Source organism: Solanum lycopersicum, chromosome 5 (genome assembly GCF_036512215.1).
Source record: "Solanum lycopersicum chromosome 5, SLM_r2.1".
NCBI classification, from domain to species: Eukaryota; Viridiplantae; Streptophyta; class Magnoliopsida; order Solanales; family Solanaceae; genus Solanum; species Solanum lycopersicum.
The window spans coordinates 5,679,594-5,694,636 of NC_090804.1; the positions used below are offsets into that span (position 1 = coordinate 5,679,594).

Sequence of the window (15,043 nt, forward strand, 5' to 3'; positions counted from 1 at the left end):
CTAGCCATTAGTAATGAACTGTGCTCTTGTATCTATTATTAGAGACCACTAGTGCTATTATTCTGAGTACATGTATGTAACTGTTGTTTGAATGAGATTAGAAAAATTGTTATTTTGCATATTTTAAGTGGTTAACTTTTTTTAACTAATGAAAAAACTATCAAAAATGAAATCTCAGTGAAATTTTGGAATCTATTTTCGAAGAGCTAACAAAACCACATGTTCCTCTTAATCATCTAGTATAAAATTAAACAAGTAGACACGGATGTCACGTAAAACACAAAAATTATTATATAGAATGAATGTGTTTATTTATTTAGTTTTATAGCAATATAAGTGGGTGTTTGTGCACGCACAAAGTTTAGTTTATTTTTATGTATTATGCCTAAAAAAAAAAAAGAGGCAAAAGAAAAAACAAAACAAATCAAGAACCTGTTTCAGCTTCGCTTTTTTTTTTCCCTCTGCATCTCTTCGTTGGTCTAATCGGTAAGAACTCTTAGTTCTTGTGATTTTAGCATTTGTTTTAACAACCCCTTAATGTATAGCAACCTATCAATGGATTATAACCTTTAACTAATGTTTAATTGCTTTTAAGATTTGCAATTTCATTGTTGCCCACTAACTGCTTGTGAAAATGCGTAAACCAATTTTTGTTTATCATTTGGTGAATTATGTTGATATATGTTGGAGGGTTTTGAAGTTTATGTAATTGCTTTGAGGAAAGTAAGGATTTTGATTTCAATTTTTTGTTTCCTGATTCATTTTCTTTATTTTTTGTTTTTCAGAATTGGGTTGTCATGATACGAGGTAGTGGTTTTAGGTTGAAAGGGTGGCAGCAGGCTGCTGTTGCAGTTGGTTCTGCAGTTGGTGCATTGTTAGATCCTCGAAGAGCAGATCTTATTGCTGCTTTAGGCGAGACGACGGGGAAACCAGCTTTTGATAGGGTTCTTGAAAGGATGAAGAGGAGTCCTGAAGGCAGAGTAAGGCCTTCTACTTGATTTGCTCTTCATTTATATATTTGATTTGCTAGTCCCATCACCATTGTCTGATTAGTCTTAAAGAAATATTTCTATAATATTTTGTGAAAAAAGTTCTTTGTAGTGCAATTTAGAAGGTGTTGCGTTCAAACGTCCATGCGTCGAATCTAAATATGTGAACTGTTTAACTACAAAGTGGATGTCGCTTGCAGCTGTTTTATTCTTGTATTAGAATGAAAAACACTTCCTTGGATACTTTTTAGAATGTTCTAATCTAACCTACATTGATGGGCCCTCCATTTGTGTTGATGTACTTAGAACCTGTGAATAGAGTATAGGCACTGTATGTTGATCCTTCAAATATTTTATAGCAACTTATAATTGAAATGCACCTTTACTATGTGGCGATGGTCACTTGTGAACCTTGCTGACAACTGAAGTTATTATGAACTCACAAAAAGCACCTGTTTTGAGGATCTTTCACTTCCTTTTAATTATATACTTGTAGCTAATGAAGATATGAACTGCCAGTAATTGATGAAACAGAACAACCTGGTTTCTGATACAAGAAGATGGTTTCTTCGTACTCCTACCCTTTGCAAGCAGCCCATTGAAGCCAAATTTCCAGTATTATGAGAGGAGTGATCACCTAGTTCTTCAAATGCCAATTTAGGGATGTCTACTTGCCTCAACTGAATGAGAAGTTGCTGCAGTTTGTAGTCCTTTTTTGAGCTATATGTAGCAGGTTTCGGTTGTCCCATGCATTACTTGTTCTCAATGACATCCAATTTGATTGTGGATTTGTTAACCATACTCATCATGGCTAGTTCTGTCTTGAAAGAACCTCAATATTTAAAATGCAATTAGATTAATAATGGTAGTTTTTTTTTTTAATGTTAGACAAGGTTGTGGACTCATAGACAAGGTACTGTCTTGAAAGACCCTCAATTTCTTTTTCAATATCCTCAAATGGATTTCAATATCTTTACTTCCTTTTAGCTTCAATGTTTAATCACTTGAGACAAAGCAGTAACAACTATAGCCTGTTCAACATCATTGATATGCAGCAATAACACCGGCCGTCTTTCCTCTTTTTGCTTTGAAGGAATTGACTTCTTACACACCATATTTTCTGTCTCTCTTAAAGTTCCTTGAGAGTCTCCCATAATTCATCTCATTGGTCAGATGCATTTTTGAATCTTGTTCGAAGAAGCCATCAAATGGCTTGCTTTATAGAAATCTATCACCCCTTTATTCATCATTTCAGGCTCGAGGTCCCAGATCATCTGCTGTGTTCTGTCGTATGCCTTGAGGTGGGAATCTCCCACTGCTGGTTTAACTCGGTCTCTTTTGCCTCACCAACTCTGCCTTGTTTCATCAAGCAAACTACCTAAATTGCACATCTTCTTGTTTTCTGCAATGACAAGTGCCCTCCTGTTAGTGTCCCTTGCTTCAATGTAGTTATTTGGCTGTCACCCTAAGATTTCAGCATCTTTTAGGATCTTTGTATTGTTTACACCATGTACCTAATTGGAAGCATTGTGAACTTGTCCGTAGCTGTTGCCTGTTTGAGGCATGTGCCGTTGGTGTTGAAGTACAGCTAAGTGTTACTTTAGTATCTTGATAGCTTGATGTAAGGTGCAGTTAGGGGCTCACTTTTGCAGTGAACAAAGTGGCTCAAGCATGCTTGGAAACTCTTAGCTGTGTCGTTCTTCTCTTTTGCTTTCCTAATCAGTTCTCTGTTTTGTCCTAGCTGGAACAGATAAGCCAGTATTGATTATGCTTCTGACCATCTTTCTTAACTTAAAAGTTTGGGGTGATTTGCATGCTGGCAACCTGTACTAAACTCTGAAAGATCTAGCAGTTATGAGGCAGATAGTACTAACATAAAACTTGTGATATATGTTCATTTGCCGTTTTATTAGAGTACTCTTCATCTCATTTTACTCTTCTCATTCTATCCGTTTTTAAGTTCCCTACAACAAATTTGAAGTATTTTTCGTCTATTGATTGTAGTTTTGGATGTATTTATATTTTTTACATTATACCTCAGGAAATACTGTTGGAGCGACCTCGTGTGATCTCTACAAATGTGGGTCATGCATGGGACCTGCCTGACAACACTTTTGGTGCTGCATACGCAAGGTTTATGGGATCTAGGAACTTTTCACCAGATGATCGCCCACCAGTGCGATTCATGGAAACTGAAGAGTTAGCCTATGTAGCTATGCGTGCTCGCGAGGTGCATGACTTCTGGCACACCCTTTTTGACCTTCCAACAAACCTAATAGGAGAAACAGCACTAAAAGTGATAGAGTTTGAACAGATGCTACTCCCCATGTGTTTGATGTCTGTGCTAGGGGGTACAGCAAGGTTTAGTGACAAGCAAAGGAGCTTGTTTTACCAGCATTACTTCCCATGGGCGCTTAAGGCTGGAGCTCGTAGCACAGATCTTATGTGTGTTTACTATGAAAAACATTTTCATGAGGATTTGGAAGATGTTCGTCGTAAATGGGGAATAATTCCAGCTCCATCTCCTCCAAGACCAAATGCAACAATCGTTGTACCTCTTTGAAGAGGATGACTTGAAGCTATTACAAAATTCCCCGCGATTTGCTCTATACAAACAAATGTAGATATATCTACTATATATGATTGTAGTGAGAGATAAAACAAACCTTTTAAGTTTTTTGTGAGTTCTTTTCTTTTGTTCTCATTTTCATTTTTCAAGTTACTTGTACTTGTTAGTTATAAAGGTGGGATGAAATGCTCTTTTTATCACACCATTGTTATAGAACCAACCAACCAAATACATGCTATGAAACCATATTATAACTCATCCATTTCAAACCTTTTGTAGTTTTTGTAATGATGAGGACAATAATTTGCAATGGATATAATATATGGGTTTTGGACATGTGATGAGGTGTAAAAGGTTAGCTATGACGTGTTTAGGCAAAGCTGGAAGTAGGTCAAAGAAGTATTAGAGAGGGGTAATTAGACATGACATGGCACGCCCGCAGGCTGGAACTTACCATGGACATGATATGAAAGTCGAGAACTATGGTAGAAGATTAGCAAGTAGTCAACAATGTCTAGTTTCCCTTAACAATCATAGATATGAAGTTTAGGCAAGAAAAGCTGTTCAACCAAAATGATCAATTAACAAAGGTTGGCATATTACATTGAAAGTAACTTTAGTTTCATGGGTGTCAACTGGGACTTTGGACCAAAGCCTTATGCAACTAACCCTTCACAACAACCTGAAGTACTCACAATTACAATTACAACATAGTGTTGATAGACAAAAGGTAAAGAAGTGATAAAACAATTATCCAACTGTATATTGGAGAATTGCTTAGTTGCTGCCACCGCCGAAGAGATAACCCAAAGAAGATCCACCTCCAGGAGCAGCATGGACTTTGGTAGATGGCCGGTCCTACATCAAGGTAATAGTTCCAGTTAAAACTAGACATGTTTATTGAGAAATCAATGATACGATTATAGGACAAGACCCACTCCATTGTAAGAGGCGAAAATTGTTTCATCATAATTCAATGACAAATTGACAAATATAGTTTCCGAGTAGGAACTAAAGCATATTTATCTGAGCGGGATTTTCATGGCAAGCAAACAACACAGATCAATCTCAAAATCCACCACAACATATAAGTCGGTCAGGAAGTCAGCAGTCCCCAGAAAACGCAGGCTTACAAATTATTCTCACTCCACAATAGGAGAGTTTACATCAATAGAATGTGCTAGCACTTATACTAACCTGAAACACAGCCAGTGAGACTACCTAAGCAACAAAGATGCACACTCATAGACTGGTGCAAATGTACCATTTGAGCAAAAATGCTATCATGGAATCTAATAAAACAAGTTCAATACCTGATAGATGTAAATCCAACAAACCATTCCTATACAATTGTTTGGATGGAAGTATTGTGGTTAAGAAAAGAGAGATTAAGCCTGGAGACTAGTGTTATTAAAAGCCATCTCTCCGTCGCTTAAAGCAATGAAGAAATATGAAACAAGGGATCATTGCTTCATGGGTGGAAACCATTAAGCTTTTGAGAAGTGTGCAATTCAACTAATGATATGTGCCAAGTGATCCCATTAAGAAGCGCTCAGTACTTCTAATCTCAACTTTGAGATACTAGTTATTTTCCGCAACATGTATGCCTAGAAGTGTGCAACTTCATGTTTTTTGCTTCAAGCCCCATCAACCTTGTTGCTTTTTTATTTTTACTTTTAAAAACACTGCCGGAGATGAAGTTCCAGCCTGCAAGCTATGTATTACTCTACCGCGGAACAATCAACATATTTCTCTAGCAAGGCATGAAAATGAACTAGACAAGCAATTCAAAAGACATCATACTAGTTAACACGAGGGCAATACCGTGATAAAGTTGCCTGTGTTTTGACCATCTCCCCCAAAATGGTTTCTTGAAGCAGTGCTCTGAATACCAGCAGGAATCTGCTTAGTAGCATCAACTGTAGCGGAAACGGTAGGCTTTGAAGCTGGCTCCTTATTTATTGCCTGCCCTTCACTTTGAACAGCTGGGGCATTTCCCGTGGTTGGTTTTGGCGCCTCACCGTTTCCAAATAAGTATCCCAGTGAACTTTGCCCTCCTCCATAGCTGACTCCACGACCCATTTCTGTAATTGTCTCTTGTTAAAGAATCCCAGGAAAAACCTGATTCAAGAAACCAGCAAGATGTAGAGGCAGGCCATATACATTAAAGATAAGAGAAACTTTCAAATATGTTAGCGAAGATATCATGCACCAAGCAACAACATAAAAGAAGAAGCACAACTGATAATCAAGCGACAGAAATGAGGAAATCCATTATACTTTCAGCATCAGTGGAAACTGTGACGCTCCTACTAGTCTATTTATAATTCATAAAAGAAACATCAGTGCATCACTGAAGTTGATTAGAATCTTCTTATAACCATATGAATCCACTATAACAGTGCTGTTAGAAACCATGGAGAACCAAGAAAATATTAACGTAGCTTTAAAAGTTTTGAAGTCTGCTCTTTGCAGTTCAATGAGGGAAACTTGGAGAGTGACATTTATGATTCAACCACATATCAGAAGAAGAATACAACTACTTTGCCAACACTAGGCATCATTAAGCTGTCAGGGAGAATGAAAAGAAACACAAGAAAAAGAGACATCATCTTCGTCACAACAGGAAGAGAAATATTCACAAGTCACACACCAATAATATTTCCCTCCTTCGAATCAAAACCAAAATCACCATTATTTTTTATGATCTAAGAAAAATAAGAGCTCTAGTCTCTGAGACTATTTCAGACTTGCATATTCTAAACCTATGGATGAAAGGGACCTTTCCACTCTCCCTTCTTTAGTGTGTTCCTTTAGTTAATTGAGATCTTCCTAGGCTCCACATTTTCTATTTTTCCTTTATGAACTTGACTCCTAATTGTTCCAACCTCAGGGATGTAGTTGGTGATTGGTAAAAGTGGCTGGAAAGTCTCTTTGTTCTCCTCTTACCTCTAACGGCTAGAGGTGAGTGGAGAAACATTTCGATTCTCCTACGGCTCCACATTTTCTCCTAAACTATCACTAAATTTCATACAAACTTTCCATTAAAAATGAATGAGGAGTCCCCTAGTGCTGACAAAAGTACTTGTACTCCTCCAATCCTTGCCTCACTAATTCATCAACACCTTTCCTAAACATACATCATGTCTAAGTTCTCTTCCATCAGCCCCAAACAACTGAAGGAAGTTCACCTCCCACTCAAACAGAGACTCCCTGAAGTCCTAATACCCTAGATCTTTTGTCAAAAACAATAGCATCCCATCACCCACACTTTCCCTTCCTGAATCAATAACATCTTACTTCCGAAACCTCGAATCAAGCCTTAATAACTAAGAATTAACACCTAATATTACTATTTTCATCAACCAATGCTTCTCAATTGTTAAAACACAACTAAATTGCTTCTTAAAGCAAACCCCCAAAACCTCAAACAATGACAGAACAACCAAACAACAACAAATTTTAACAAGCACACAAACCCAAACTCAACCTCATCACAAAAATCAAACTTTCAACAAAAAAAGAAATCAACACCCCAGATCTCTCATCAAAAAACAAAAGCATCCCCATCACTCACACTTTCCCTTTCTGAATCAGGATTCTCTTTAGTATCACCAACAATTAACACCCACTATCACAATTTTCATCAACCACTAGTTTCTCAATTGAAAACCCAACTATGAATTAACAACCCCCCACAAACCCAAACTCAACTTTATCACATAAAAATCCAAACTTTCAACAAAAAATTACCAAAAAAAGCTCAGATTCCCATAAATTCAAATCAAAATCATAGATACACACAAATTGATACAACCCCATATACATAAATCTGAGTTTTTCTAGGAGATCTGAGAGTTAAAACTTTTCTGATTACCTTTGATTCTTTTGGATCAGATCAGTATTTGGATGTGAAGAAGAAATGGAAGTACAGAATATTGCCCTCTCTTGTTCACCTATAATTATTAGTATTACTTTTGTTTCAAAAATAAAAATAATGATACAGCTTTGCTACAAAAAAAATATACAATATGGTCCCTCATTGTTTTTTAATTTTCACTAGTCTGTTGAGCTGTAAATTTTAAATTCTTTTATCATATATATTTTAAGTGGTGTTTTATTTGTTAAGAATTTATTAATAAATACTTTAAAATATAATATAAAATCTAGTTATACTTTTTTTTTTTTTATATCTTTTACTTTTTAGGATCATTAGCCTACTAAAATTTTGTATTAGCTTAAGTCCATTACTCAATTATAACTATGAATCTTTGAACTCTTCTATTTTTATTTTTACGCCTAATTCTCCACTTCTTCTTTATTATCTTATTTATGAAAATCGTGAACATGTAATGTTTTTTGCTCGAACGTATCTTATGAATATTGTAGCTTGACTATTATATTTTTGTTTTGTAAGTATTCGTTGAAATATGTGTAATTCATGGATGAATTTTTGCATGTATTGATGTTGTGTTCATCATATACACTACATCAAAAATGAGCTTTAGCGGCTATTAACACTTTCTGTATGTGTCTCTAACGGCTTTAGCAACATTGGATCTAGTGACAGTTAACTAATGCCGGTAAAGACTTTAACAATTTTTATTAATGTATCTATTTATTGTCGCTAAAAATTATTTTTGTTGTAGTGACATCAACATTCGATAATCTTTCTAAGAGGCCAACGTTGTCTATTTTTTGATTGAAGGACCAGCCGAATCCAATCTGCGGCCCACTTAGGGCTAGGTTGAGCTGCTATTTTATTGATCCTTTAATTAAAAGGGTCAGCTTGTCCTAACCCGTTTAACTTTTAACCCGTTGGGGTTGGATTGGATTGGGTTGGAGCAACCCATTTTGACAGTTTTAGTATTTGATATTCGTATTAAAAATATATTATTTTGATATGTAGTATTTGTATTGAAGTCCTAACATGTATTGTTGGTAAATTTTGAGAATGAAGCTCTTGTCATGATTTTCTCTATATTCACTGCTCAAATTCAAACTTTTGATCAAGGGTGAACTTGAAGCAATGTATGTTGTCCTCTAAAAATAAATATCAATAAAATTTTCTCCATATTCAAAGTTTGAATTTGAGATCTTTAATTAAGAGTGGACTTAAAGCAATGTGTGTTATAATCACATATAACGATGGAGTGATAAGTACTCATTTGTCCTTAACAAAAAGATCTCAGGTTCAAGTACCCCTGATACAGAGGCGCCTTTGATAAAAATCGTTTTACCTCCAATGTGAGATTTTCCTCTAATCTGGCTTCGAAGCCCTACGCAATGTAAAATCAAAATAATTAAACTCTAGCGCGAGTATCAAACACAAAATAGAAAACCAAAAAAAAAAAAATCATATTTAGAATCATGTACATCTTTTTTGATAATTTTTGTTATCTTTTTTTTGTTTTTTGTTTTTACAACATAATAAGTTATGTTTGGTTATTTCTATTATAGTTCATGTAGTTTTGCGTCTTGAAATTTTTAGTACATTTTTTATGTTTCATTATATTTAACCTTAAAATTTTGTTAAATATTCTTATGAAATTCAAAATTACTCATTTTTGACAAATTCTAAAGATCAAAACTACTATTTAATGGATTATTTTAAATCTACTTCAAACCTAATAATTTTATTGTATAAATAAAATAAATGATTGATTTTTCATGTGGGGGATGTTTAGAAAATGGAGATATTTTTTTCTTTGCAAAAGAAACAAAAGTAAGTGAATATTTTTTGCAGGAATATAAAGAATATTAATGTTCTTGTTAAAATGAATAATAGGAAACTTTATTTTTTTATTCTTTTATTTATTATATGTTTTATTAAGATATAAACTTTTTTGTTACAATAATTAATAGACATTATAATTGGTCAAATATTTTGAAAATATATTCTCTAAAAAAAAATTATGCTTGTTTACTTACAAAAATCAAACTTATTTTCTAGAAGAAAAAACCTCAAGAAAACATTGTCTATGTATATTGAAAGAGATATATACCTTCTTTATCCTTCAATTATTGATAAGATTTATTTTGGTCTTCATAATTTCCATTTTTTTAATTCATAACATCCAATGTCAAACTACATATATCATTGACATTATCTCATAAACTTATGTATACAAGTTAATGTACTATAATAATTTAATTAAGTCCTTGGTAATTTTATTTGATTTATACGCTATGAATTTAAATCGCAACAATAATTATTAATATTTATATTAAAATAAATTATTTACATCAACTGCCGTGAAACTTGGATTTGACACTTTTTTTCTTGATTTAACAATTATTTTATAGTAAAGAAAATATGCTAATTCCTTTTTTTTTCCCCAATAAAACAGGTCAAGTCAAAGATTGTACAAATATAGCAATAATTAATCTATTTGGTTTTTTACCAAATATGTCTTTTCAATTAATTAGATTTTAGATTTTCTACACATTTTCTACCTATAAATATTCATATTCCAAAATAATTTTTGCATAATTTTTTTTTCATTACAAGCAAATGGCTAAACTCTCATCAACTTTGTGCCTTTTCCTCCTCCTTGTTTGTGTACTAGGTACATTTTATCAATTATCACTATTTTTTTCTCTTAATCTTATCTATATGTGAAATTTAATTTATTGAATATGTTGTTGATAACATGTGTTATGTTCTTGAACAGGTACTAGCGGAATTCGTGATACAGCTAGCATAGGTGCACATATGATAATACGAGATGATCAATGCTTAACAGCTTTTGGTGTATGCAGTGATAAAGTTTGTGGAGAACTATGTTGTGAACAGAAATGTATTGATAATTTCAAGACGAAAAATCCAAGTGGTGGTTGTGAGATACTCCCTGGCTCAGCATTGAGAATTTGCAATTGTCACCATGATTGTTAGAACACACACAAAACAAATAATCAAAAGTTTTGATTCAATACTATGTGTGATATATTTATGCATAATTATTTGGATTTTGATTTAATGGAAATAACTAGTCCTTAATTTATCTTGCTTATTCAACATTATGGCCCCCTATTGTTTTTTTTCCCGATATCTGTTCGGTATATTTACTAAAGATATATTATTTCAATATTTGATATTTGTTTTAGAATTCCAATTAAATTTGAATCGCACATTACATGATTTATTTTGAGAATTTGATGACCCGAAAAGTCATTTTTTTTAGAAATTTTTATAAAATTGTCATTTTACCCATTTCGATAGTTATTCCGAGTCATTTATGATCGGTCGGTGAAGTTAGTTTGAAAATTTTGATCTATTCGTATAACTATGGTAATTTAATTGGCAAATATTTATTAAATAATTAATTTTAATAGTTGATGGTTAGTGGGCCAAATTCATATATAATAAAAATAGGCAAAAGACAGAAATCACATACTTTTAAGACAAATTATCATTTGTCATTTATAAGTTTATAATTACAAAATCTCTCAAATCGATACAATAATATAATCGTTGATACATTAATCTGATACACGAGATACATTAATCAGAAGTAAGATACATTACATTTTATACAAGATACACTAATCTGATGTACATTTTATACATGATACACTAATATGCTGCTCGAGATACATTAATTTAATGCGCTAATACATTAATCTGATGTGTAAAAATGAGAATTTTTTTTGAATTTGTAAAACCAATACGGAATAATGTTAATAAGAGAACTTAAAGGTGAGACCTACGTCATAAACTAACTAGACCTAAATTATTTGAGGAAACTGCAAAATTCTGGCTGCTTTAGATCATACATTTGGACACGAGAACACATTTGGGAGAAGTTAAAATATAGTGTTTGAGGTGAGAACTTTTCCTCAAATAAGTGATTATGTAATTAAATACGTAAGTGTTAAGAATAAAATGATTGTGTTGATCTTATATTAGAAAGGGGATGTTATATTATAGGTTACAAACTATTGTTGTTGCTGTGTACATTATGGAGTTTGATAATATTAGGGCAAAATTTTAATTGGCATCATTAGTTAATGATTACTAGTGATTAGTCTAAGATAGGATGATAATTAGTATTGAGAGGGTTTGATATGTGGTTCTTTTCTCAAGTTCAAGTTACTGATTTGTAATTTCATCTTAAATTTAATTTTCTTCTTTTAGAATTATCGTATAAAAAAATTTAAATTTTCATAATATTGGAATATGTAATTAAAAATTGATATATATAAATAAATATATGATATACCTAAAGTGTTTCAATTCCTGTGGTAAATCTAGGATGTATAGTGCAAATTATTATTATAGGTAATTAAACATTAAATATATTATATTACATGGATACCATTTGAAACTATGATATTGAAAAAAATTAGGACTTAACCCTAGGCTTGAAATTTGAGAATATGATATTTGACATATTAGTTAGAATCAAGATTTATGAACTTGACAATAGTTTTGAGTGCGTTTTTGGGTCTAAACTAGACACATAGACATATAAATGTTGTTAGTCTCAAAATTTTATTGTGATTATTATGTGAATAGATTATCTTTATTTGGGAGCTCAACGAAAAGGGAAGACTCAAGTCCCGGTGTGACTGTCAAGTTATTTGAGACAAGTTGATTTCTAAACCGTTGTTAAGTGTATGGAATGCATGTACTTCCTTGTGGTATATGTTTGGGAGTAATGGGACTTGGTGATGGGTTGACTTGTCCACATTAATTAATTCTAATGATGAAAACAAAAGGTAATAAAAGGCAATGTGAATAATTGCTTGTGTGTGATGTGTTGATAATGGAGAATGATTTGAAAGGTTTGCTGAATCATTGTTGATGTTGTTGTAAATTTTGCAATGTTATAAAAATGGTCATCTCATCGTTATTTTTGTGAATACGTCATTTGCATTGTTCTTGAGACATGGTTGTGACAAGTGTTATATGCATTGAGAAAGAATGATAAATTAAAGAGGAAATATCATTTCGAGTGTCGTATCGCGCATCACGATGAATACTATATGTCGAGAAACGCATCGTACGCCGCTATGGATACTATATTTCGAGAGACGTATGGCGCTCCACGATGGTTACTATTATTGAGAATCGTATCGCACACCGCGATGAATGCATGGATAAATATGCCCATCATGGGTCCCGAACTGAGAGACAGCGGGTGAGTATCACTAAGTCAGGCATGCATCATTATAGTTGACATTGCATTCCATTGCATTCACATATTTATCATTAGTGAACTTGATATTGTGTTTTGATGCACTTTTGGATCTTGCAATTTTAGAACTTTTTTTTAAATCTTTTTTAAATAATTATTATTATATCTACCCTTAAAAGTTTGTTAAATATATGATGAATAACAATATTTTCTTATTTTTTTTACAAATTCAAAAGATCAAAACTATTCAAGAATATATTTAAATAATTACTTTATATCTACTAAAAACATAATTATTTTATAGTATAAATAAAAAAGAAACTAAATGGTAATTTGATCAGACATGATTTATTTTTCATGTAAGAGAGGTTTAGAAAATACAGATGCTTTTCTTTGAAAAAGAAACAAAAGTAAGGAAAAACAATTAAAATTCCTAGAAAATAAAGAAAAAGGAGTAATCATATTTTCTTTACCAAAATTATTTTTATCAAATCAAGAAAAATATGTCAAATTCAAGTTTGATGGTAGTTGCTGCATATAATTTATAATTTGTTATAATAAAAACATCAATAATTATTTTTTTTGATTTAAACTCATAGCTTATAAATCAAATAAAATCATAAAGGACTTAATTTAATAAATTGAAATTTTATTGTGTATATTAACTAGTATACATAAGTTTATGAGATAATTCCAACAATACATATAGTTTGATAATGGATATTAGGAAGACCAAAATAAATCTCGTCAATAAAAATAAGGTAATATCTCTATCAAAAGATAGAGTATACGGTGGAAAATATTTTTTAGAAAAATATTTTTTTAAAAATAAATTGTTTTTGTAAGTAAACAAAAATTATTATTCCAAAATTATTTGTATATAAATTAGATAAATAAAGAGGTAATAGCGTAAAGCTTTTATTTCTAGAGAATATATTTTCAAAATATTTGACCTAGAAAAAATATTAAAAATATTTTGACCAATTGAAAATGAAAAATTATAAAAAAATATTTGACCAATCATAATGTCTATTAATTATTGTAACAGAAAAGTAAATATCTTAATAATACATATATTAGATAAAAGAATAAAAAAATAAAGTTTCCTATTATTCATTTTAAAAAGATTTTTTTGCCAAATAAAACAGGTCAAGTCAAAGATTGTACAAATCTAGCAAATCATTAATTAATCCATTTGTTATTTTGCCAAATATGCCTTTTCAATTATTTAGATTTTAGATTTTCTACCTATAAGTACTCATATTCCAAAATAATTTTTGCATATTAACTTTTTTTCCATACAAGCAAATGGCTAAACTCTCATCAATTTTGTGCTTTTTCCTCCTCCTTGTTTGTGTACTAGGTACATTTTTATCAATTCTCACTTTTTTTTTTATTAATTTCATCTATATGTTGAAATTTTACTAGATATGCTGTTATTGATAATGTGTGTTATGTTATGTTCTTGAACAGGTATTAACGGAATTCGTGATGCGGCTAGCATAGGTGCACATGGGATAGTACGAGATGATCAATGCTTAACAGCTTTGGGTGTATGCAGTGAAACAGTTTGTGACGAACAGTGTTGTGAAAACAAATGTATTAGTAGTTTCAAGACGAAAAATCCAAGTGGTGGTTGTGAGACACTCCCTGGCTCAGCATTGAGAATTTGCAATTGTCATCATGATTGTTAGAATACACACACAAAAAAATCAAAACTTTTGATTCAATACTACATGTGATTTATTTAAGCATTCTTAATTTAAAATTCGATTTAATTGAAAGAACTATACTTTAATTTATTTTGCTTTTCCAATATTATGTTTCCCTATTGTTTTTTTTCTCTCGGTATATGTTTGGTATCTGTATTAAATATATATTATTTCGAAATTTGGTATTCGTGTTAGAATTTCGATCAAATTTAGATCGCGCACTATATGACTTATTTTGAGAGTGATGTTATCGAAATTTTTTTCTCCATATTGTTTGAAGTTGAGACCTCTAGTTAAGGATGAACTTAAAGCAGTGTGTATTGTCCTCTAAAAATAAGTATCAACCGAATTTTTTTCAAATCTAAAGCTTAAATTTGAGACCTTTGATTAAGGGTGAACGTGAAGCAATATGTGTTGTCTTCTAAAAATAAGTAGGTGTGGGCATTCGGTATTTTGGTTTGGTTTTGGTTTTGTTTTTTCGATTTTCGGTTTTTGTAAATTGTGTACCAAACCGAAATATTTCGGTTCGGTTCGGTTTTTGTTAATTCGGTTTGATTTTTATTAATTCGGTTCGGTTTTATGATGGGCGTGCTGTCCTGACTTTTGCGCGGCTGCTGGCGGACGGCGCGGCAC

The 15,043-nt window shown here is 32.0% G+C and overlaps 3 protein-coding genes and 1 long non-coding RNA gene across 5 annotated transcripts in view; 2 read left to right on the plus strand and 2 right to left on the minus strand.

Annotated features, from left to right (window-relative positions):
* The window catches only part of LOC543938 (UDP-glucose:protein transglucosylase-like protein SlUPTG1), a 93,321-nt gene that overhangs the window by 56,467 nt on the left and 21,811 nt on the right, over positions 1-15,043 (minus strand). The window lies entirely within an intron of this gene.
* On the plus strand, positions 15-3,758 carry LOC101265023 (ubiquinone biosynthesis protein COQ4 homolog, mitochondrial). Of its 2 annotated transcripts, none has more exons than XM_069297844.1 (3): positions 15-72; positions 786-980; positions 3,031-3,758. In XM_069297844.1, the coding sequence occupies exons 2-3, from the start codon at positions 798-800 to the stop codon at positions 3,550-3,552; spliced, it is 705 nt and encodes a 234-aa protein (XP_069153945.1). In that variant the 5' UTR covers positions 15-72; positions 786-797; the 3' UTR covers positions 3,553-3,758. The 2 variants fall into 2 exon arrangements, with proteins under 2 accessions (XP_069153945.1, XP_004239039.2); XM_004238991.5 differs by lacking the exon at positions 15-72 and adding an exon at positions 103-486.
* Positions 4,122-7,634, minus strand: LOC101265332 (protein SPIRAL1-like 1). Its single transcript, XM_004238992.5, has 3 exons — positions 7,436-7,634; positions 5,383-5,679; positions 4,122-4,416 (listed from the first exon to the last, which is right to left on the minus strand). Exons 2-3 carry the CDS (start codon positions 5,638-5,640, stop codon positions 4,336-4,338), a joined length of 339 nt encoding a protein of 112 aa, XP_004239040.1. The 5' UTR covers positions 5,641-5,679; positions 7,436-7,634; the 3' UTR covers positions 4,122-4,335.
* Positions 10,073-10,560, plus strand: LOC138348387 (uncharacterized). The gene is made up of 2 exons (XR_011220989.1): positions 10,073-10,127; positions 10,233-10,560. It is a non-coding gene; the product is annotated as an uncharacterized lncRNA (long non-coding RNA).

Excerpts from the sequence above, each read along its gene's own strand:
- LOC101265023 (XM_069297844.1), top strand. The coding sequence starts at position 798 with ATGATACGAGGTAGTGGTTTTAGGTTGAAAGGGTGGCAGCAGGCTGCT. Across the intron at positions 981-3,030 it reads AGAGGAGTCCTGAAGGCAGA|GAAATACTGTTGGAGCGACC; the intron begins GTAAGGCCTTCT and ends ATTATACCTCAG.
- LOC101265332 (XM_004238992.5), bottom strand. The coding sequence starts at position 5,640 with ATGGGTCGTGGAGTCAGCTATGGAGGAGGGCAAAGTTCACTGGGATAC. Across the intron at positions 4,417-5,382 it reads ACACAGGCAACTTTATCACG|GACCGGCCATCTACCAAAGT; the intron begins GTATTGCCCTCG and ends ACCTTGATGTAG.